The 23271-nt window shown below is 37.2% G+C and overlaps 3 protein-coding genes and 1 non-coding gene across 6 annotated transcripts; 3 read left to right on the top strand and 1 right to left on the bottom strand.

Moving 5' to 3' along the window:
• Positions 1-439: 439 nt before the first annotated feature.
• Positions 440-590, bottom strand: LOC117280962 (U4 spliceosomal RNA). The gene has a single exon (XR_004511551.1). It is a non-coding gene; the product is annotated as a U4 spliceosomal RNA (small nuclear RNA).
• Positions 591-11098: 10508 nt separating this feature from the next.
• Positions 11099-18409, top strand: LOC104113997 (uncharacterized). 3 transcript variants are annotated; one of them, XM_070197293.1, is made up of 12 exons: positions 11101-11581; positions 11651-11735; positions 11826-11928; positions 12039-12168; positions 12871-13002; positions 13685-13811; positions 13893-13931; positions 14027-14101; positions 14938-14997; positions 15442-15506; positions 16957-17047; positions 18002-18409. In XM_070197293.1, exons 4-12 carry the CDS (start codon positions 12116-12118, stop codon positions 18041-18043), a joined length of 684 nt encoding a protein of 227 aa, XP_070053394.1. In that variant the 5' UTR covers positions 11101-11581; positions 11651-11735; positions 11826-11928; positions 12039-12115; the 3' UTR covers positions 18044-18409. The 3 variants fall into 3 exon arrangements, with proteins under 3 accessions (XP_070053396.1, XP_070053394.1, XP_070053395.1); XM_070197294.1 differs by having other exon boundaries at positions 11826-11942; XM_070197295.1 differs by lacking the exon at positions 14938-14997 and having other exon boundaries at positions 11099-11581.
• A 94-nt stretch (positions 18410-18503) lies between these two features.
• LOC104119570 (uncharacterized) lies at positions 18504-22618 on the top strand. Its single transcript, XM_070197292.1, has 4 exons — positions 18504-19481; positions 19842-19977; positions 20238-20405; positions 21445-22618. Exon 4 carries the CDS (start codon positions 21446-21448, stop codon positions 22610-22612), a length of 1167 nt encoding a protein of 388 aa, XP_070053393.1. The 5' UTR covers positions 18504-19481; positions 19842-19977; positions 20238-20405; position 21445; the 3' UTR covers positions 22613-22618.
• On the top strand, positions 19330-20013 carry LOC117273263 (CASP-like protein 4D1). Its single transcript, XM_033652368.2, has 2 exons — positions 19330-19481; positions 19842-20013. The coding sequence occupies exons 1-2, from the start codon at positions 19330-19332 to the stop codon at positions 20011-20013; spliced, it is 324 nt and encodes a 107-aa protein (XP_033508259.2).
• Positions 22619-23271: the final 653 nt, after the last annotated feature.

The raw sequence follows: 23271 nt of genomic DNA, 5'->3' as shown, positions 1-23271 counted from the left end.
CAGTTGACGGACAGCAACTGTACTGACATCGGTTGCTTAGCCTTATGTTGCCCTTCCAAGGAATTTCAGGAAGGCGTCGCGTAACATAACATGTGTAAAATCTCTGTTTCATTGTCTAGAACTTAAAAACTCTTATGCTAGGCTGGCTATGCATGTAATACTCTCACGAATTAGCACTTAAACTTGGTATTTCACGCACTAAATATTCTTCAAAATGATTGTTCTCTTAATTCTGGTTCAACCTTTTGGTTTATAATTATGTTCTTTTCTCCATTTCTTTCATAATTATCTCAACAGCTTTCACAATATAAATTTGACAAATGCTAGAGAACCATTCTTGGTATATCAAAATACCTCATCTATAATAGAATTCACTTTTTCTTAAAATATTAAAATAACTTCAAAATACCACATCAAAATATTGAACTGAGAATTATAGGGCTTAAATCCGAAGGGAGCCCTTCCAAAAATTCTCAACGGCCAGGGGCGAACTCAGGCCGAAGAGGGGGTTTGGAAATAATTTTCAACCAGCAATAGACGCGCCTCGGTTAGAACCTCACTAGCTGCGTCATTGCCCCAAGGGCAAAGATAGTTTTTGGTTGGCGAGCGGCTTTGCATTATGTAGAGACCCATTCGATCTGCTTTCTCATGGATTACCGATATGGGACATTCGCAACCCTCTGAGTATAACTGTGACATTTTTGAGATCTACCTGAAAATTAAATATGCTTAGGCAACAACAACAACATACCCAGTATATTTTCACACGTGGGATTTGGAGAGGGTAGTGTGTACGCAGACCTTACCCCTATTCTTCTTTCTCTTCCTTATTCTCTCATTCTTCTTCCTTACTTTATTCTTTCTCTTCAACTTTCGTTGCTGCTGCTGGTTCATCTATGTCATCTTCTTCTTCTTCATTTTCTTCCTTGTCTTTTTCTTCTTTCCCTCTTCATCTCATTTTCATATTTTTCTTTTTATCATTTTTTCTTTTCTTCTAGTGGTTTAAAATATATGAGAGAAAGAGAAAAATATGAGATTTTACAAAGTGAGTATTCTGCAAAATACCCTCGAGATATTTTGAGACACTCCCATAAATGAGTATTATGCAAAACTTTTTCGTGATGTTCAAACATCCCCGGGATCAAACATCTCCCTGAATGTTTCAAACATCTCTCGAAATGTTTGAAACATCCCTCGGGATATTTCTTCTGCTTCTTTCTTTTTGATGTTTGATATTTTTTCCACAGATATTTCAAACATCTCCACAGTCATTTCAAACATCTGTGCAGATATTTTGAAATATCTCAGTAGATGTTTGAAATATTTTTTTAGATATTTAAAATATCTTCCTAAATGTTTAAGGATTAGGAGTGGCGGGGATAGAGAGGAGCGTTGTGAGATGGAGGAGCAAGGGGAGGATAGAGAGGACCGTTGCGAGATGGAGGAACAAGTGGAGGAGGAGGAGTGGCGGGAGGGGGTGGAGGAGGAGGGGAGGAGTGGGAGGAGGAATAAGGGTGGAGGAGGAGGGGGACTTTTGTAAATAAGAAAACATTGAAACTTTTAAAATTATGTCATTAACCCTAATCTTTAAAGTGTCCATTCTACCCCATTCTTAACACTTTTGTCTTAAAAATTGATATAAATTTTGAAGTGTCTTAAAAATTAAAATCCCCCGGAAGATCTGTGTCATAGCCTTCTAAATCATCTTCTATCTGCTCTTGTTTCTCGAGGAGATCAAGCCATCAATATGAAATTTTGGACTACTCTTCCTCAACTTCGTTACTATGGACATGGTCACTTGGAAATCTCCTACATTTGATATGGTAAAACATACATTAAACAACATTTATTATAGGGAAGGTGGAAAAAACTGTAACAATTAGTGTTAATAGAGATTTTTAGGCTTTTTAACATAAGCTAAATGCAAAGAATGAAGGGAAAACCCAAAAAATGAAAGAAAAAAGATAAATAGGTTTTTTGGCCAAAGAGAGTTGACACCTCACTTTTCTATTGCCCACTTATATATATATTAATTTATGGACACGTGCGTTGCACGTGTATCTTAATCGATCAGTATAAAATTCTTATCCCATGTCAATGAGTTCAAAATCCAATGTCAAGCTCGAAATGATGAATTATATATGAGCGTATTCGACTAATATTTTATTTAATTGGTCTATGTTATGGTTTATAGGATAATAAGATGGTTAGAAATTATTTATTTTTAACCTAATCGCTAATTGGACTTCGGAAAAAACTTTCTTTATCAATATACTATTTGTTCTACACACATTCCAAATCCTTCCTGATACCTCCCAAAGGAAAATCTCGTATTTGGATCCCAATTTGACAAGTTAGTGTGGGCTTATCCATGCGAACCGAATTATCTCACGACATTGTGAACACAATTCATATGCCGCTTTAATGGGCAAACAACCCAACCCTTGGAACATACTACAGTCCCAGGTGGTAAAGAGTCGACATTGACGTGCCAAACCTTCACCTCGATATGAGCTCTCTCCGGAACCAAAAGTTAAAATTTTGGTAGATACAGATCACGTAAAAAATTTGTTCGAGGAATGGGCCAGACCGGGTCATTTGAGGTAAATTCGAAATTGTTCGAATTGTGTATCATCAATTACTAACATTGATAAGCGACCCAAAGCAGGAACGACGTTCCGCAAATATATGACTCATGCTTCTTTAGGTTCTTTAAATTCCATGGGTGGTGTAGCTATCGAGACAAGTGCCCTCAGTTATGTCTCTCCTAAAAGTTGGTTAGCTAAAATTCTCTCAATTCCACGGCGATTGCACCAAAAAGTTGAATTTAACCTTCTTAAAATCATTTTGGGTTTTGAATTGTTCAAAGGGTGAAAATCATTTACATCCCCCAAGTTTGCTTTAAAAATCAAATTCATCCTCCAACTTTGAACAATTATCTTTCTACTCCTCATATTAAAGATGACTTCTTAAAATGCCTATTCTACCCTCTATAATTTTTATCTCTTATTTTTATTCTTTAATATAATTATATTTTTTATTTTAATTTATATTGTCAACTTACCTATAGAAAAATTTTAAAAACTTTTTTGTAACCAAAAAGAGAGAAGTAGTAGTCAAGCATATAAGTTAATGATGTTCAATAGTGAAATAAATGAGAAAAATAAAAAATTACAAAAAATAATTTATTTGTATAAGTAATTTTATTAATAGCAATTAAAAATTTATTTACAAAATTGAGAATAAAAGAGAGTAAAAATTCTATAAATTATACAATGCAGGTAATAAAAAAATAATGGGCATAAAATAGAGGTAAATTTTATAATAAAATTTGCAAAAATTATCAATTTAAATTTTACATGAACTTTATTTATAATTTTAAAAAAAATCTAGTAATAACAACCAAAACTCAAAAAGTTATATACATCATAGATAATAATAAATAGTGGAACTTAAAATCACATGCACACACCAACATACATTATATGCATTTTAATATACATAATATTAAAATAATAATAATAATAAACTAGCAATAAATTTGTAATAAATTCATAATATAATTATTTTATTTATAATGTTAGTGAACTTAGATTAAATTATATAAATAAGATATAGTATTTTTAACTTATGAATAAATACCTGCATTAAAAAATATCTAAATAATATAAAAAAAGTATTACATATATGGAGAGTTGAAAATGTCAAGGGTAAAAAAGACATTGTGTAGGACGAAAGGATAAAAATGATAATTGTTCAAAATTGGAGAATGTGTTTGATTTTTAGAGTAAACTTGGGGGATGTAAATGATTTTCACCCTATTATCAAATTATGAAAGGAATTTTTATTTCCCTCTTCATTTGCGGGTTTGATTAAATGGGAAAAGGATTGTCTGTTTCCTGCTCTGACATTCTCGTCCGGCTACAATGATCTTAAATTATGCGACGTTTATCAAGTGCTGGTCATAATGTATAAAAAGATGTTCTCTACTTAGAATTGTACACAAAAGAGTGTCAAGAAAAATAAAAGCGAAAGAATGGCAAAGTCTAAGCTTATAGTAATCTCAATTGTTGTTCTGAGAATACTCACTCTCTTGACATGCGCAGCTACTATTGCGCTTATAGTCACCAATAATTTCACACTTGAAGATGGCCAGAAAACCAATTTCACTGCCATCAGGGGCTTCTAGTGATCAGTCTTGTTTACCTCAAAATTGGATAACAATTAAAAATATAAGTGGTTTTAAGGATATGCGGATAAACTTGATACAAATTAATAAATTAAATTGCTATTGAATAAACAAAGATAAATAAATTCAAACCACACGAGTTGGATAGTTTCAGCCTTAATGAAATAGCCACTCTCGAACCGGGCTCACCAAAACCGGTGTATGAAAAGAACAAGAGCTGAAGACAAAGAAAATAATAATATATTGCTTTTTGAGTGCGTGTTATAATGTGCTTCATGAATTATCAGGCTCCTTTTATATAGTAGGGGAGTCCTATTTTAGGTACAACTCTATAAAAGATAAAAAATCTTCTGATTCACTGATTGCCGGTTCCTTATCGATACGTTCCGAGATTCCCGCCATAATATTGGGCCAGTCACAGATTTTTTGGCTTTCTGTTGGCTATGCCGGATTATCTGACAATGTTCTTCGAAGTCGTTCGAAGCTAGGACCGATTCTGGGACTATGACCTCGATATTCTCGAAGATAGGCGTCATGCCCCGGGTTCTGGCCTGGTGGGACTTTGGCTCGATTTCGGTCCCTTGTGCCATGTCTCGAGCTTGGCTTATTTTGTCGGAGGCTGGGATATACCATGAGCTCGATTTCACCCGTATACAGATAATCCCCTCATTTTTTGGAGAGTAAACGACGGGAAACGACATGAGCTTCTGATTCCTACTTCGACACATCATGACAGAAACGACAAAACAACTGAAACGTCTCGTCCGTCAAGTCATAATGGCATTAAATTGTCAGCCGCCAGTCGGTCGTACCTGGATGTGAAACGCCGCAGAACTACTATAAATACCCCCTCCTTTGTTCATTTTTACTTTACATCCAAACCTTCTACCCTCGTACCTTTAGGATTTCAATACTCTTTAGCACTTTTACCCCGGTTATTCGAGGTCCTTTTCAAGAATTTTTACCCATCTTCATATCAAGCCAACAAGTCTAATCCTTCAACTTTCTTTCTTTCTTCACCTTTCTAAGATTTTCCTCCATCTTCATTTTCTAAAGAAATGGCAAATACTTCTAAAAACGTTCCCGAGAAAGAAACTCCTTCTACCTCGCAGCCGGCTACTGAGGCCGAGGAGACCGTTCCGTGCACGGCTGTCAATGAACCAGTACCTGAACCCCCTTTGAAAATGTTCATCCCCGGGGGATGCTCGGTCAACGTCAATTTCAAGGTTGAAAAGCCTTCCTCCGTACAAGGTCGGTGTGAGGAGGTCTCGAGATACATATGCATGATTGCCGTAGAGGTCCTCCCTACGGGCCGAAAAGACTGCAATTGGGTCGAAAAGACATAGTGGTCCCTGACCTCGATGAAGTTATTACTACCTATGTTGAGGGATACCTAAGTGTTTACACTTATCCCTTTACATTGGGCCCGGTGGACCCGGTCACTTTATATTTCTGCAGGAGGTACAACGTGTGCCTAGGCTAGATTCATCCATCACTCTGGAGGATCGTGATCCTCCTCCGGTTTTTTATGAACAAAATCGATGGGTGCTTGTTCACCATTGACCATCTACTTCGCTTATACAGTTCCCGAATCTCCCGGGGGGACTGATAAAACTTGTGCATCGGGCCAGTAAAGCCCTGTTCTTAAGTATTGATGAGGATCGGGATCGGGGCTGGCAAGGCCATTTTGTCCGAGTGAGGACTTTGAACTTGATCCTAGATGAGTGTAGGCCATTCCTCGAGAAGTGGAATACGTCACGTAAGTATAACTTACTTTCGAATGTCGATTTTTTTCTTACTTCTCTTTTCCTTATCGGTGCTTTGTGGTGGTACAACCGTCGCTCGGGTCCCAAATATTGTGCCTCGACTCAAGGAGTGAGTCGAGGGTATTGTTTCACAGATGCCCTACTCTGAGTACTCGTGGAGCAAACTCTCGAAGGGCCGTTGGGAGGCCCGTTCCCATGGTGAGACTTCTTTCCCGAGTAGGTTGTATTAGGATTCTCCTTTTAACATTAAGCCCTTACTCCCTTTAGTTCTTTTTGCAGGCTTATCTAAGAATGTCAAGCTTAGGCCTCCAGTCGGTGGTGAGAACTTAACTGCCGAGTCCCCTGCTTCGAGACAAGTCTAAGAAAGGAAAAGTAAGAGGGATCCGAGTTCCCCGAGCTCAGAGAAAAAGAAAACAAGGAGAAGGCTTCAGATTCGCTATATCGGCTGAGGGACGAGTCCGAGGAAGAAGAACCTTTTGTTCTGGTGGTGTTACAACCCATATTCGCGTACGTTAGATTACACCGTAAGTTAGTTGACGTAAATCCAAGAAGAGATTATCTTTGAGATGATAAGAAGTTAATCCTATTGGTCTTAAATGATACAGGGGTGTATAAGAGAAGTCAACAAGTATTAGAAGTTAAACGAATCAAGGATGTTGTAACCCGTATTTTCGGGTAAAACTAGAGGTGCTTAATATTCTCAAGAGGTCTTGTTTTAAGGTATTTGAATCATATAGCATCCGTATCATAAGTATTGAAGTCAAACGAGTTATGAAACAAAAGTTGACAAAAGTTGTTGCAACTTACGTTCATAATTTTACTTAAACTTTAGGTCAAATGTTACTAAGTTTTCTCCCAATTTACTTGAAATTACGAGGTGATATACCCACAAAATTGAATATATATGAGTTTAGTTTCCAACTCATTAAACCTTTCATCGATACGACATCAGAGTAGAGAGATATTCGCGTTTCGCGAGACTGTGCCAAGCAGCTCTTTATGGGGCCCACATAGGCGGTTGAGATATATTGATGTATATTAGACCCCTTAAACCCATTTTAGCTTATTATTTTTCATTCTATTCAGATCCTAGACACCTAAAACCACTCTCTCAAGGTTCTCTCATGATCCAAGACCCAAACAAAGGGCAAACAACACAAATCAAGTGTCGGGAATCCCGTGGCGGTAGTAAGTTTCTTGTTCTTCTTGTTGTTGTTGACTTTTGTGTTGTTTTAGATCGTGTGGGAGGTTGTTTTAAGTGGTTTATATTCTGTGAAATACTCTCTCAAGTTTTTAATAGCAACCCTAGGTGATTTTAAGTCTTCTAAAGTAATTCTTGTGCCTAAAAACTCTAATTGATTGCTAGTTTCGCTTCCTTGTTCTTGTGGCAGCATTGGAAGGATATTTCGTCGTGAATTAAGGTCAAATTGGATTTTTTCTATCTGTTTAAAGGTAAGGAACCTCTTACTCTACATATATTTAAGATTATTCAAGTAGCGGCTAAGTCGTTGAAGCTAAAACTTGTGAGTTATCTATCGAAAGGCTTTTTAGTAATGTTGTTGGTTGATGGACTATTTTGGGAGGCTTAATATGATTATTATTGATGTTGTTTGGGCTGTTTCGTAATTATTTTAACTTGTGGGAATTCATATAAATAGGGGAGGTACTGTCCGTTTCATCGTAGAATAGGTTGCGGTCGATATATAATAGTTACGACGCTTAAAGGACAATGATAATATCATTTCTCTTATTGTAAACTAAAGAGTTATGGCATTTGCATAACTTGAGGTTGGGCAGTATATACAAGGTATGTGAGGCTATCCCTTTCCTTCTTTTGCACGACTCCGATTGTACATAGTGTAATGAATGAGCTTCCAAAGATATTTCACACTTAGAAGCTAGCAGTTCCCTTCTTATGGAACAATTGATGTTGATGTTACTTCTTTTATTCTTATGTTATCAATATTGTTGGTACTTCCTGATACTTATAAGATTCTTGATGAAGAGTTAGTCCTAATAACGTGTGCGGAGGATACCTACCTTACGTCACTCCGAAAGGTTCAAAATGTGATTCCAATGAGTCCAACAGACATCATATATATGTATCTATTTTACTCTACCGAGCCGCACTATAGTTGGCCGGGTACGACACCTATTGTGCAACCACTGATCAGTTGGATTTTACCGAGCTCCACGTGGCCGAGTACGATTCTAACGAGCCTTCTGATGGTCGAGTATGTTTTTATCGAGCTTATTATGGCTTGGTACGATATGGTGATGATGATGCCCACAAAGGCATACGTTTTTAAAAGTTTATGTGTGTGTATATATATATATATATATATATATATATATATATATATATATATATATTATGCATTTCATGTCAGTAGCCCTCAGAGGTACTCAGATGTTACATGTTGTATATTCTCTATCCCTGTCTATATTACTGTTCTTATTTATGCTTTCCTACCTTACATACTTAGTACTTTATTCGTACTGACGTCCCTTTAATTTGTGGATGCTACATGTTGTGTTGCAGGTCCTGATAGACAGGTAGGCGAAGCTCCCCCGCCATAGTAGGCTGCCTAGTTCAACGGTTATTAGCGAGATCCCTTCCCCGGACTTGCCGTGGTCTTGGTATGCACTTTTGTTATAGACATTATGGGTATATAGGGGCCCTGTTCCGGCAATGTTACAACACTTATGTTCCTTTGGAGGCTCATAGATAGGTGTCGACTCATGTATAGTTTAGATTACCTTGTCGACTGATTTTTGTTGTATAGTCTCTCATGGCAATATGGCAACTCGTACCTTATATATAGCTTCATGACAGCCTTGTCGGCCCATGTTACGTATGTATCTGTCATTGTTGGTTGTTTATGATTCATATATACCATTTACGTTGATCTCGTCGGCCCTTAAAGATAATAAAAAATGGCCCTCCAGTTTGGGTCGTGATAGGTGGCCCGCGAGCCGTCGCAACTCGAAAAGCAGGGGGCCTCTGAACCAGAGATATGTGAGGCCAATTTGCCTCAAGCCAGGGAGGTCGATGAGGAGACCGGGGCCGAGGCTTCTCGGGATGCGGGTAGTGCTCCGAAGGAGGAACTCGGCGTGATAGACATCACCGAGTCACCCTCGTTTACCGAGTCCATGTACAATGAGGCCCAAACGGTGAAAGAGCACCCCAACAAGGGGGACCATGGAGTGGACGACCCCTTCGCTGCTTTTTTGATGGCATGGATTCCATCGCCACAGAGGACGTCACCGGATTAGGTGACTTAAAGGTACCGAGGAAAAGTCCGTCCTCGGGGGCAGGTGGGCCTAACTCGAGCTCGAAACTGATCAACCGGTTCCCTACCCCGAGTGTGGATCCTGATCGGAAGCGATCCATTATCATCTCCGTTCCGGAGGATGATCGGGTTCTTTCCGCTCTAGGGGTGGCCAGTTACCTCCGGTGCCTAGAGAAGACCAAGCCAAAATGAACGAGGTAGACGCGCCCTGCCTTTTCAATGAAGCATAACAAGCACTGAACTGGTAATTCTAGATAATTCTTGATGATTTCAATTTATCCTCCAATACTTAAACTAATTCATTGATAATCTTAACATTTTTCTTCATATTTGTAGGCCTCGGTGCTTTACCATAAAACTTTCCTCCGGTATCGGGATGAGCTGAACCAACTCGAAGCCGAAGTCAAAGAGCTTGCTGAGAAGAGAGATACGTACAAACTTCTCAGCGAGAAACGCGAAGGAGAGGTTAAGAGCCTTCGAACTGAGTTAGAAGCGGCTTGGAAAGAACACACCAACCTGGTTAAACAGGTAAAAATCTTTAAAGTTTGTGACGATGAGATAGACAAGGTGACTAATGGTCGGAACCCGCAGGTCCAACAGAATATTGATCGGATCGACCAACTCCGAGCCGAGATGGATACAATCAAGGTCGAGGCCAAAGAGTGGAGAGGCAGGATGGACCGCCTGGCCTCGGAAAAGGAGACTGCCCGGGCACAGTTGACCTCGGCTTAGGCCCAACTTCGAGCGACGAGGGAGAAGGCTGAGGCACGGTCCCAAAAATTTGAGGAGCTCTAGTCTCAGCTAAGCTCGACTATTGCCGATCGAGAGGCCCTTGCCAAGGAGCTTAAAGCGACCAAGTCGGTGGTTGAAGTAACCAAAGTCGATGCCGACGAGATGACGGCCCAGTATAAAGCCGATGCCGAGGCAGCCCAGGACCGCTTGAAAGATATTGTCGAATATGTGAAGTGGCAGTCCCGAAGGGAGGCCCTCGAGGATGTTCATGCTCGAGGTTTTGATTTGTCGGCCTAGGTCAAAAGTTCTAAGGGGTTCGAGGCCTAGGCCAAGAAGTTGGCGTATCCCGAGGACGAAGAAGACTCCGAGAATTCAGGAGGATCCGGGGGTAGAGATCGATGGTCCCGGTGATGAGGCGGGCTCCGGTGGAGACCAAGTCGTTTAAGTGCCTTGTGGATTTTTCCTTGTTTTTGTACCTTTGTACTTTTTTGTCGAGACTGTTTGGCCTTTGTAAAGATCTATATATATATATATATATATATAAGGCTCTTTTTCCCTGCGACAGTTTTAAAGCTTGTTTCCTTTCGCTCTTTTCTTTATGATCGTAAAAATATCGAATGCCTTAGCACGTAATAATTAGGTCTTGTTCGGAGGTTCGAACAGGCCTTGCTCTCGATATGTTTTTGCTTAAGACTCATGGGGGGCTTGGTATGACCGGAAGCTTTTCCCAAAGTACTTTGAATATTTTAAATTACAATTTGCCAAGGGTAGCCTTTTGAACCGGTTTAAAAAATTTGAAAGCCTTATGTTTTGGTTACAGGTCTCGAATGCCTCCGAGCCATTCTAGGGCGGCTGTAGCCTTTCTAGTTCGGGTGTTGCTTAGTGGGCTTGTTACCCCGAGTCGTTTGGTCTTAACCGAGATAATCGACCCCGAATGGGGATGGCCGTAGCCTTAAAAGTTCGGGCCAATTAATTTGAATTCGCCGAGCATAAGAACCCATTAGACGGGAAAACGTTTCTTATAATGATTTATTATCAGGCTCGATCTCGTTATTTTTTATTAAGAATAGAGAGATATTACTTGTGCCACCACATTTCATAACAGTAAAAATCTGACTGCTGCTCCAACTTCGAACAATAGATAATTAGATATATCCCTCTCATTCTCATACCCAAAGAAGAGCCTATTTTGTCCTTATCATCAACCTGACTAGATCCATAAGTTGGTCAAATTGAACATTAAGTCGCAAAATGCCGCAGATCCAATGCTTACAAACACGAGTAGGTGCATACTCCCAAAGATAAAGAGATCTTTTTTGTCATTCTCTGTGAATTTTCTCTTGAATTTGGAAAACTATAAGGGGTATTTTCCGTCAATTGAAGCCAATCCCCATTTTGGCCATATGCTTGCGTGGACTGGAGTCACTGGACTGAGGTTGTGAGCAGAGCCTGTGTCCGCAACAATGGGTACCGCAGGAGCTTTCTACTCCGTTCCGTTGAACCACCAATTCCACCGGCAGCCACTTCTTTTTGGCCATTTACATCAAACTCCCTTTCTCCTCCCTATCACTTGACTACTCATCACTTCCTCTCGGCACAAAGTAAGCTTTACATTCCTTATTCTCCATTTAGTTGAATTACTCTTTGTGAACTCTGTTATTTTTTCTTAGATTATCAAATTATATTTCCGTCGAAGCTCCGGCTCAAGGCTCCTCTTAAATCCTCCCCGTGCCTTACTTTCAAGTCAACATCAAGGTACTCCTATCTTTAAAGCACATTACAACTTTCGCTTTATTACTGGTAATTTTACTGTGAATTTCTTATGAATTGTGAAATGCACTATAGGAGGAAGCGGCAGCAGTGAAGTTGATCCGGATCTTCGGTCCGTGCTTGAACTCGCGACTGATTCTGAACTCTATGAACTTCAAAGAATATTATTTGGTCCTAGGTAGTAATATACATGTAACAGTATCGTCCTAAACTTTTAGCGTTTTATTAAAAAATAAGGTGCTTTGACATTTCTAAACAAATTTGCCTTCTTGTGTGGTTATGTTTCAGTTACTTCAGCCCATTGTTGAAGTCAGTAATTGGAGAAGATTGGAGAAGACCTGGAAGAGAGGGAAGAGTTTTTGTCCATGCTTGAATCGAGATTTTTATACCTTGCAGCTGATGCTCGCTCCACATTGAGGTTCCTCTATTATAGTACTTGTTTAGAATAGTTGTGTTTTAGTCAGAACTTTAAAATTTTCTTCGGTCCAATTACTGAAAGGAGTTTGAACCAATGCAAATATGATTAACTCAAATATAAATCACCCAGCTGTACATTATTGCCCAATCAATATAATATTTGGTTGTAAAGTTGGGGGAAATCATGCATTAATCTCTCTCAGGGGGTTGGCGGAGGGTTCTTTGTTGCTATGACGAGTGGATAGATAATTGAGTTCTGTTCTAAAAACTCAGATGCATGTTATCTTCATTATTCAAACTTGATTCGCTGTGATCAACATTTATGTTCTACATGCAAATTACATGGATGCCTCTGGGAAGTATGAATTATCACAACTCTAGCTTTTGATTGCTAGCTCATTATTAAAAGATTCAGTGGTTGAGTATGTGGAGTTCAAATGGTAGTGATGCTTATTGGTTGCTTGTAAAGTTAGACTTGTGATAATGAAACAAAAATAACTGGCAGTTGTCACCCGATCATCTCTAGTTTGATGAAATTAGACTTTTTAAAATGAAACTGCTATAACTGGTGATTGTCACCAGATTCAGCTCTAGTTTGTTATACACAGTGTTTTGGCATTTCCTGACCTTCTACGTGATTCTTTTATTTTGGTTATGTTTTTGTTTTAACGTGGCAGTGATTGATGTTTAAAATTCAATCTAGGGGTAGGAGACCATCATATAGAGAGGTATTGCTTGGTGTCAGGGAAAAATTAAGTATAAGGTGTTCAGCCAAATTGTCTACAGAGGACCTGGAAGCAGAGATTTTTCTTTATCTGCTGCAGGAGTACTCAAGGTAAGTCCCTTTCCTTTTGATTTTGTATAAGAACAAATGGTGTGGTTGAGGAGAGGGACTTATTTTTGTTGTTTTGTTATTGTGGATGCTTTAAGAATTTTTTTGCTAGTTATTTCACATACTCCCTCCGTCTTATATGATATATGAAGTTTACTATGTTTATTTCACTTGTATTATACAAATAGTAGAGAGAAAATTTTAAGATAGTGATTGAAGAATTAGTTTGATAGAGAAATACTACACTATTTGATTAGTAAAATGAGTTTAAGTTCGTGAAACTTGTGAAAGTTGTATAGAATGATATTACTAGTGGATTTCATCTTAAAAAGATGATGTTACTAATAGAATGTTGTAACTTTCGAACAGTTTAGGTTGTCAGAAAATAGAAAATGTCCTATAAAATAGGACATATAGATAGTATTTATTGTTTTTCTCCCCCTCGATTTACTTTTCCTTTCCGATCAGTTCCATTGGATTTCGGCGCGCTTCATTGTCAGCTTTATTGACAAAATAATTTTCCTAATATCTCTTAGTTCTCCAGCTTCTGTATAGGAGGTTTTCTCTACCTTTCTTCTTTTGCTAGGTCTCACCGAATCACACATAGAGATATTGATTACTTCTGTTTGTTTGGAAACATTGACTCTTATATGGACCTTACAAGAAGAATATATATCTTCCACAGCTCAAAAAGGAGCTTGGATGATTCTGATGGACATGGTAGTCTAGAGTTTGGACTTACTAAGTGGAAGGTACAAGCTGTTGCCGCAATAAAAGCTGGGGCGGAAGGAGCCCGTTCAATAATATTAAAGGTTTATTCTTATATTGTGGAAACTTGTGAATCTTTTGAGCCTTTTGGTCATGCTTTAATTAACATGATCTTTATGTTCTAGGGTGGCGGGGTGCTAACATTGGGGAGGATATACAGCGGGGTAAAATTGATACCTTGTGATTTCTGCAATTTGCTTTCCTTATCCTGTGCTTTGATCCTAGTTGTAACCACAGACCGTGTTTGCTGCTTTTCTAGTTAGCCAGGAGATTTTCTGGAAAGATGCTATTGGAGGCTGCCAATTATCAGATAAGTAGGGAAGTCCTTAAAAAGGTGCTTAAAGGTCCTGAGTTTGTTGGAAACTGTAGCATATGTTAGACACTTTAAATGAGTCTCTTTATTGTTCGTGAAATGTGCTCTGACATCTGGATCTCTATTGCTTTCACGTGAATTATGGTCTTAAAATTGGCTAACCATTTATAATTATAAAAAAGAAGGTTGATTAACCATTTATTTTAGAGGAAGTTATGTGGTCTGGGTTCTAGCGTCTTTTTAATCCACTTTTCTTGTTTAAGGATTTCATTCGAGTGTGAACACTTGCAAAAGTTATGTAGTCTTGGCATTGTGTTGATACATCAAGAGCTGTTTTGGATTCATCTGCTAAAGTTAGGCTTTGTTGAATGTTAAGAAAGTTGCTAGGAATGTGCTTTTTGAGAAAGCTGTAGCAAGTAAAAGTAAAATAAATGGACTATCATTTGGTTGGATGCATTTGCTTGAAAAGAAAAAGAAATTTAAAATTAAGAATAAATCAATTTCCTAAACGAGTCCTGCAAATTTTGCACGACTTAATTTGGAGGATCCTTTGCAATGATTTTCATGACCATATTTCCCAAAATTTCCCGGTTATGAAATGCGTGAAAAAGTTTAAGGTTCAAGAAAGTTCCTTTTCATATGTAGCAACCTAATGGTGTTCTAACGAAATCTCTTGGATGGATGGAAACATACGAAAAGAGATGGTTCTTCAGAAATAGTGATTCTTTGTCATACCAAAGACAAATATTAATAACGTTTGTCCTGCATTGCAGTGTCTTACTAGATGGGTTATAACAGTTGATTTGTGATTCTCTCACATGGTTTTCCTCACTTCACATGGCTCTTGTTGGTTTTAGGGTGGAGAAGTGGCGGCTCTTAACGTGGAGTCCAGATTGGCCATGCTGGCTGCAAAAAAGGTCTAAGAATCCTATGAATACACATTGGTTTGAGGGTTGCCCATTCTGCTTCACTACAGAAGATTACTGCCTATAGTTGTTTTACTGGCATAAAGTCCAGCAGAGACCTCTATAGGAAGAGTGCCATCAGTTTATCTTATTCATGAATGATGCAGCCTCATACTCCTTAATTTCCTTAAGATTCTCCATACTTTCTATGCATTTTAGTTGAAGAAAGTTAATCATCCTGAAAGGCCATAACTGCTGAATTATTATGTTAAATGACCTAACAACACAAGATAAATGAAAAGGAAAAATGTCACTTAGAAAGACCGTATCAATAATAAATAACTGAAACCTTTTATGATGAAGTTAGTAATTCTCTTTCTGGCTCTGCTTCAATAACTACAATTTCTATAGAGTTCTAAGTACATGCTAACATTTCATTGTTATTGGTTTTGACAGGGCTTAGCAGGTGCTGCCTCCCGTTACTTTGGTCTAAGGAGCATGATGACATTTCTTGGTCCAATGTAATGTCATTTGTGCTGGAAACAGTGCCATGTCTTTCACTTTTTTACTTTCTCAGAAGAACAATTTGCTTCACTTGTTTATATCTGCAATAAAGATCACTTAGTTCTTCTCCTTGCCGTCTTTCAATTAAAGTTGCTGCTGCATTAGCGTCATTAGTAGACATTGCTCTATCATCATAGCACTCATCTCTTCTTCAATAAAAAGAGCTACTGGAACAACAATCCTCTTCCTTCAATTGTAGGATCCATAGCAGACATCTTGCTCCCATTCATGTCAATCCACTATGCTCTGCGTGTTTAGCTGGACCAGGTGACTCTTTTAGAAAACCTTAGGGGTGTCAAATAAATGGGTTGAATCAAATTGGGACGGGTTAAAATGGGTTGAGTCAATGAATTGGTTATGACTCAACCCATAAGTTTTATAGAGTTTTAATGGGTAAATTAGGTTACCTTAATAGTCAAATTGACTCCATACTTTTAGATGTGTTAGTTCGGGTTGTGTCCAAATTTACCTATCAATGAATTTATGTCCAACACAAGTGGCCCAAACATGTATGGGTTGGGCCGTTTTCACTTATTAGAGCTAAACTTGACACCATAGAGAACACCTAATTTGTCTTAATAGACAAATTATTCCACGTTGGAATGAAACGAATCCAAATGGAGTGGAATGAATATTGAGGATTCATAAAGTTTGCTCACCTGGTTCGAAATTGAGTTGTATTTTGTGACTTATTCCATTGTATGCAAGTGCTTAGACTAATAAGAGCTTGTTTGGTCTCAGGATTAAGGATAAATGAATGCTTATATTCTTTGGCAAGATTGCAAAATCGAAACTGAAGCTTTCTATAACGAAATAGTTAACGGAGTTGTGGGGCGAAATATATGGAGAGAAGTCATAGGGTTATGTTGGATTTTGTGGTTATCAAATTTTCCTGCTTTCTGTCTTACCGTCATATTGGATTTCGTTGTTGTTTGGGTCGAACTGGTTGATGCAAGTTGCAAATGCTTCAGCTGAAGTTGTATTCAAAGGCAATAGAGTATACTCGTCAGTTCAACAGTAAATGATTGAATGGCGATAAAAAAATATAGTAAATGTTTGAATGATGAATTATGGACCTTATGAGATCATTCTCTCTTGAAGGCTTTAACTTATAAGATAACTCTGCATATTTTCTTGCTATTTGGACCTTATGACTGTTCTCACTTGGAAAAGATGTTTCTTTTTCGAGCTCTCTCTCTACTCTCTAGGTTTGCACTGTTAGGAAACTCCTTTTTAATATGGTTCACTCTTTTATTTGATTTCTTTCCATGACTTTGTTGCCCAATTGCTGTCTCTATTAGTGAAGGTGAAGCAGTGAATTAAGTTCTCAGTTTTTATGGTTTTATATACTTCTCCTCGTATTGTTCTTACAGTCTGTGACCTCATTGTATCTGGCATCTTATGCAGTCTGTGGGGAACACTTCTAGCAGATGTTGTCATTCAAATGCTTGGAACTGATTATGCTAGAATTGTCCGAGCAATTTATGCGTTCGCACAGGTAATGTGCTATCATGCTTGAATCTTCAATTACAGGGATGGAGCCAGCTCTAACAAAATGGGAGAATAAGTCGTAAGATTGGTCTATTTTGATTATTCCAGTTAGAGATTTGTGTGTTTGTTTAAAGATAAATGTGAGATTTACCTCTAGTTTTATAGGCCCTAATTTACCTTAAATTAGTATAGGAATAAGATGGGCTGAATAGAGCAGAATTGATACAGAGGATTTATATAGCCTCCAACTAGTTTGAGATTGAGGTGTGTTAAATTGATTGATGGAAGCATTTTTAAAATAATTAAGTGCAGTATAAGATGGTAGTATATACTACTATCAAATCAGCAAGTTTACAAAGCTTAACGCTGTATAAATCCAATGAGGAATTAAAGAACTTTACCGTTCTCTGTATTTTGGTTAAGGTAAACTTTAAGGTTTATTTATTTTTACATTTTTTAGTTTTAATATTAAGTCTGTTTAAGGTAGAGAAAACGCATCTCTTTCATCTTCTCAGGTGTGCTAAAGTCACATGGGGTGAACTAGTTTGAATAGTAAGTAATCTATTAAAGTTAATTTAATCATCTTCAATAGATATCATTGTTTCATAGCCTTTCTGGCTTGGGACATTTCAAAGAAAAAGAAAAACTTTTAACGAAGGGATTCATGGACTCGCAAGCATAAAGGTTCCACTGCTCTGTTCAAAACCCCATGATCTTTCACCTTTGTTTGTTTGTTTGTTTCTTTTCTTTTTAAGTTCTTATACAAGTTGCCCTGTAAGTTTATGTTATCTGCCTTGAATAGCTGAAGAGATAATTTTGGTGGTTACTGCTGCAGTATAGGATATAGGGCTTTGGACATGTACTGTTTAAGAATGAAATTTGCGATGGTCCTGTAATATTTTTCCTGCATAACTATGAGTAGGTAAGCTTCTTAAGCATCCTCGTTTTTCATTTACTTCAGATCCGAATCACCCGCACATACAAAACATCTGATGCTCAGTAAAAAAGTTTACTTAGAGATTGAACTCTAAAGCTTACGGCACATGGCACACTGGGATATTAATAGGCTGTTTGGTTTCAAGGTGGTTCTCTACTTGTGCATATTTTGTTACTGGAGAGAATGTTCCCTGCAGTGCTCAGAAGGGCTTGTCCTTCATTGTACATACGTTTAGGGTGGAAGATAAGTCTCTTCACTAGTTTGAGATAGGCATAAAGCCTCCTTGAACTTGTATTTTCGTAAATATTTAGATTACTGACTAAAGAAAATGCTGTTCTTACTGGTAAAAATATGAAAAAAGGACACCGAAACTGGTTGCTGTAAGATTCTGTTGTGTATTGCCAGGGTTTTGTGAGGGTTGATGTTACTAAATTTTGCTATTTGGTTGTTCTGGCCTACGTAGTTTGAAATATGAGAGCTTTATCACATTTTCATATCGCGCCTAATTTTCTTTGCGGTATATTCTGAGTTTAAAGAATTTCTTCGTTGTCGCAATCAAATACAGGAAAAAGTTATTCACACGTGTTCACACTAGAACCACATTAATATATGTAGTCAAGAGACATATTGAGGTGGAAATATGTTTCAATTGACCATGATTAAGCAATAAATGTTTTTACGCGAAGGCATTTTTGGCTGCTCCACAAGGACATATAATACTCTTTTTGTATTGCAGTTCGGATTTTCATGTAACATAAGAATTCAAAACATGGCCTCTTGTAATATTTACCTTAGAATCGGTCTACTATTCAGGATAGAAAGGAATCATTTGGCATTAGATAATGGAACCTCTACTTCTCTGTCCAAAAATGTTAAGATTACCAAACCAAATGGCGTCCAAATATTTAAACTTCAATTGAGCCGAAAGTATGTACAGCAAATACAGAAGGAATGCTTGTTTATAAATGACAACAAGGTGTCTCATTATCTTGTTTTCTTTCTTGACTAACACTTAGTATTATGTATGTATTTGGATTCGTTGCTTGTTCAACGCTATTAATCTTATAAGTAAATTACAAAATCATCATAGATTCTTTATTCCCCTTCGAAGAAATTACGTGTTTGCTCGTTCAAACGTTTGTTTAAATTGGGAAAGGATTGTTTGTTTCCTGCTGTGACATTCACGTCCAGCTAAAATAACATTATTCAGAGAATTATTTTTTGGTGTGGCCATTTCGACCAATTCAGCGATGTTTAGGTGCTGGTTATTAGTATATAAAAAAAAGGTTGTATCTGTTCTATTGAAAATATTCAAGTGTGTCAAGAAAAGAAGAAATTGAACTAAATGAAGAATGGCAACTTCTAAGCGTACAATTATCAACTCAATTGCTGTACTGAGGATACTTACTCTCGCATCGTGCGCAGCTGCCCTTGCGCTTATTGTTACAAACAACTTCAAATTAGATGGCGACAAAACCAAATTCAGTGACATCAAAGGCTTCAGGTGATGAATTTCTTTCTTTCCAGATTCAAGTGGCAAAGGAAAAATGTTTAAGTATTTTATTAGATGGTGGGGGTTTTGTATGATAAATTTAATTCCAGGAATTATGTTCAGTTAAAATTTTGCATATCAACGACATAATTACACCTTTTGGTAACAATTACCTGTCTTTGTTCGTTTGTTTTTCCTGGTTAAATAATATCTGCCATATTTTGAATAAAATCAGAAAGAATAACACGTAGACTAGGTTACAAGTGCCTGGCAATGAGTAAAAAAAATTAATTTAATTATCTTCTTTGTTATTGTGGTAAATTTATAAAATAGCAAATATTTATGATTCAATCTCATGATTACAATTTGCAGGTATGTCTTAGCAGCTGCTGCAGGAGGAGTTCTCTATTCATTGATTCAGCTGCCTTTCGCACTGTATCATGCCGTCAAAGAGAAGAGGTTGATTAAGGGCGACTTTCTGCCGATGTTTGAGTTTTACGGAGATAAGGTTTTCTTCTGTGAACTCTTAAGCAGCTATATATAATAATATGCTTCTGTTTACTATCGTAGTATACAAACGGCTCTCTGCTATTTAATGCACTTGTAAGCCCCGTGACAAAGTATCTAGTATTCAGGGCGATGTGCACAGATAGCCAGTAACAATACATATATTTACTTTTAAGTCACTGTTTTAAATGTATTTAGTCTTTAGCCACTGCTTTAATAAACTTTTACCCATCCGGACGAAAATACCCTTTTGCTATATAGGATTTTGCTGATACATACGCTCCTTATTCACGATCAGCAGCAGCTCAAACTTACGTGCAGAGAATTGTTGTGATCGTCCAAAATTGCAGAAGCTTCTCTTCCGATTTCAAACTTTTTGTCTAAGTTCAGAATTCAACTTTCTCGTCCAAAATTCACCATAAAATTACAGTAAGTTCTAAAGTTTCAGATATCTCTATATGCTTTTGTGTGTTTGTGTGGATTTTTATTTCGTTACTGAAGAATAAAATGCTAGGAGTTTTATTTTTTTTTCTTTTCTGTATTGATAACGTTAAGGACATCGCGTCCTTAACTCTGTGATTGTTCTGTAAATATTGAGAACATAATGTTAAGAATTTGGTATCCTTAACATGACTGTTGTTCTAAAAAAATTTAAGGATAAAGTGTCTTGTGTTTTGCAACTTGTATTAATAAAGTTAAGGACACGATGTCCTTAACTTCATGACTATTGTTCTAAATATTAAGGACATAGTGTCCTGTATTTGCAAATTGTATTAATAAAGTTAAAGACATGATGTCCTTAACTTCATGACTGTTGTTCTAAATATTAAGGACATTATGTCCTTAACATTTTCACTGCACACATCAAAGTTAAGGATAGCTTGTCCTTAACATTTACACTGCACACATCAAAGTTAAGGACAACTTGTCCTTAAAATTTTCACTGCACACATCAAAGTTAAGGACAACCTGTCCTTAACTTTTACAATGCACACATTAAAGTTAAGGATATCATGTCCTTAACTTTTACAATGCACACATCCAAGTTAAGGACACCATGTCCTTAACATTTTGACTGCACACATCAAAGTTAAGGACATAGTGTCCTGTTTTTGCAACTTGTACTGATAAAGTTTAGGACATGATGTCCTTAGTTTGATGACTACTGTGTAAAAATTAAGGACATAGTGTCCTGTTTTTGCAACCTATACTAATAAAGTTTAGGACATGATGTCCTTAACTTCATGACTACTGTGTAAATATTAAGGATATAGTGTCCTGTTTTTGCAACTTGTATTGATAAAGTTTAGGACATGATATCCTTAACTTCATGACTGTTGTTCTAAATATTAAGGACATAGTGTCCTGTGTTTTGCAACTTGTATTGATAAAGTTTAGGACATCTTGTCCTTAACTTCACGATTGTTGTATAAATATGTCCTGAATTTTCCATTTTCTTGACTTGCAGGATGGATACAATATGTATTATAGTTGCTTTTAATGGTAGATGGACTGCAGACTATAAGTATCTTGATCATCAAACAAAGCTTGTTCTAGTACCTGAGGCAATTCGATTTGAAGATTTCATTAACCAGGTCTTTGAAATTATTGAATTGGATAGAGACAAGTTTGAAGCAATGATATGGTTTGATATCAATCTGGGAACAAGCAAGGGAATGCTTGTATCCAAAGATTTAGATCTTCACACATGTATAGAGTTACTAAAAAATCATTCACTCTTCAAGGGCTGTCGTTTCATTGTTGATATTTTGAAAAGAGTTTTTGATTCTACAAGCACCTTTGAACATGTCAATACAGAAACTCAACAAGACAATCAAGACAAATGCCAACAGATAATGGAAATAGATGTGGTTGAAACTCAACCAATAACTGAAGAGATGCTTCAAACATTTGATTCTATTCAAGTAGAAGGACAAAGCATTATAGAGATTGACAACGAACAAGCTTTGGGTATTCAAGTCTTAGAGAGTGCACCGGTAATAGAAGGAGTTGCTGAAAAAACCTTTACTCAACTAACTAGACAAAGCTCAAATTCGAAACAAAAAGAATCCCCAACTACGATATTAAGAGAAAATGCTTCGTTGGATGAAATAAAAGTGGGATCAATATTTGACAAAAAGAAGAGTATAATTAACTGTTTTTCCAATATAGCAATTGAAGGACATTTTGATTTCAAGGTTGTTAGATCAAGCTCAATAAGATATTCGTTGAAATGCAATGATGATAGGTGTGGGTGGTGTGTGCGTGGTTTCAGAATTAAAGATTCAACACTATTCAAGATAGTAAAGATTGAGAAAAATCATGACTGCTCAGTTAACACTATGAAAGCTGATCAAAGGCATACAATTTCAAAGTTAATTAGTGGTTACATTATCGACAATCTTCGAGACCCAAGGTTTGAAGTTACACCAGCCTTTGTCATGGCAGAAATGCAAAAATTGCATGGACTAGACATTGGTTATCACAAGGCGTGGCGTGCTATTCAACATGCTTCAGCTTTAATACGAGGAACTCCTGAAGAGAATTATGAATTATTGTCTTCATACTTGTATATGATGAAAAGTAAAAATCTGGGAACATACACTAATATAAAGATAGATGACAACAACAGGTAAACAATGAAAAAGAGTTTATTAGTCTGTTTTATAAACTTTAGGACATGGTGTCCTTAACTTGGATGTGTGCAATGAAAATGTTAAGGACATAGTGTCCTTAACTTTGATGTGTGCAGTGAAAAAGCTAAGGACATGGTGTCCTTAACTTGGATGTGTGCAATGAAAAAGTTAAGGACATGGTGTCCTTAACTTTGATGTGTGTAGTGAAAATGTTAAGGACATGGTGTCCTTAACTTTGATGTGTGCAATGAAAATGTTAAGGACATGGTGTCGTTAACTTGGATGTGTGCAGTGAAAAAGTTAAGGACATGGTGTCCTTAACTTTGATGTGTGCATTATAAAAGTGAAGGACATGGTGTCCTTAACTTTGATGTGTGCAGTGAAAATGTTAAGGACATGGTGTCCTTAACTTGGATGTGTGCATTGAAAAACTTAAGGACATGGTGTCCTTAACTTTGATGTGTGCATTGTAAAAGTTAAGGACACGGTGTCCTTAACTTTGATGTGTGCAGTGAAAAAGTTAAGGACATTGTGTCCTTAACTTTGCTGTGTGCAGTAAAAATATTAAGGACATGGTGTCCTTAACTTTAATGTGTGCAGTGAAAAAGTTAACGAGATGGTGTCCTTAACTTTGATGTGTGCAGTGAAAATGTTAAGGA

This window comes from Nicotiana tomentosiformis, chromosome 3 (assembly GCF_000390325.3).
Source record: "Nicotiana tomentosiformis chromosome 3, ASM39032v3, whole genome shotgun sequence".
Classification (NCBI taxonomy): domain Eukaryota; kingdom Viridiplantae; phylum Streptophyta; class Magnoliopsida; order Solanales; family Solanaceae; genus Nicotiana; species Nicotiana tomentosiformis.
This window is presented reverse-complemented; position numbering and strand designations above follow the sequence as displayed.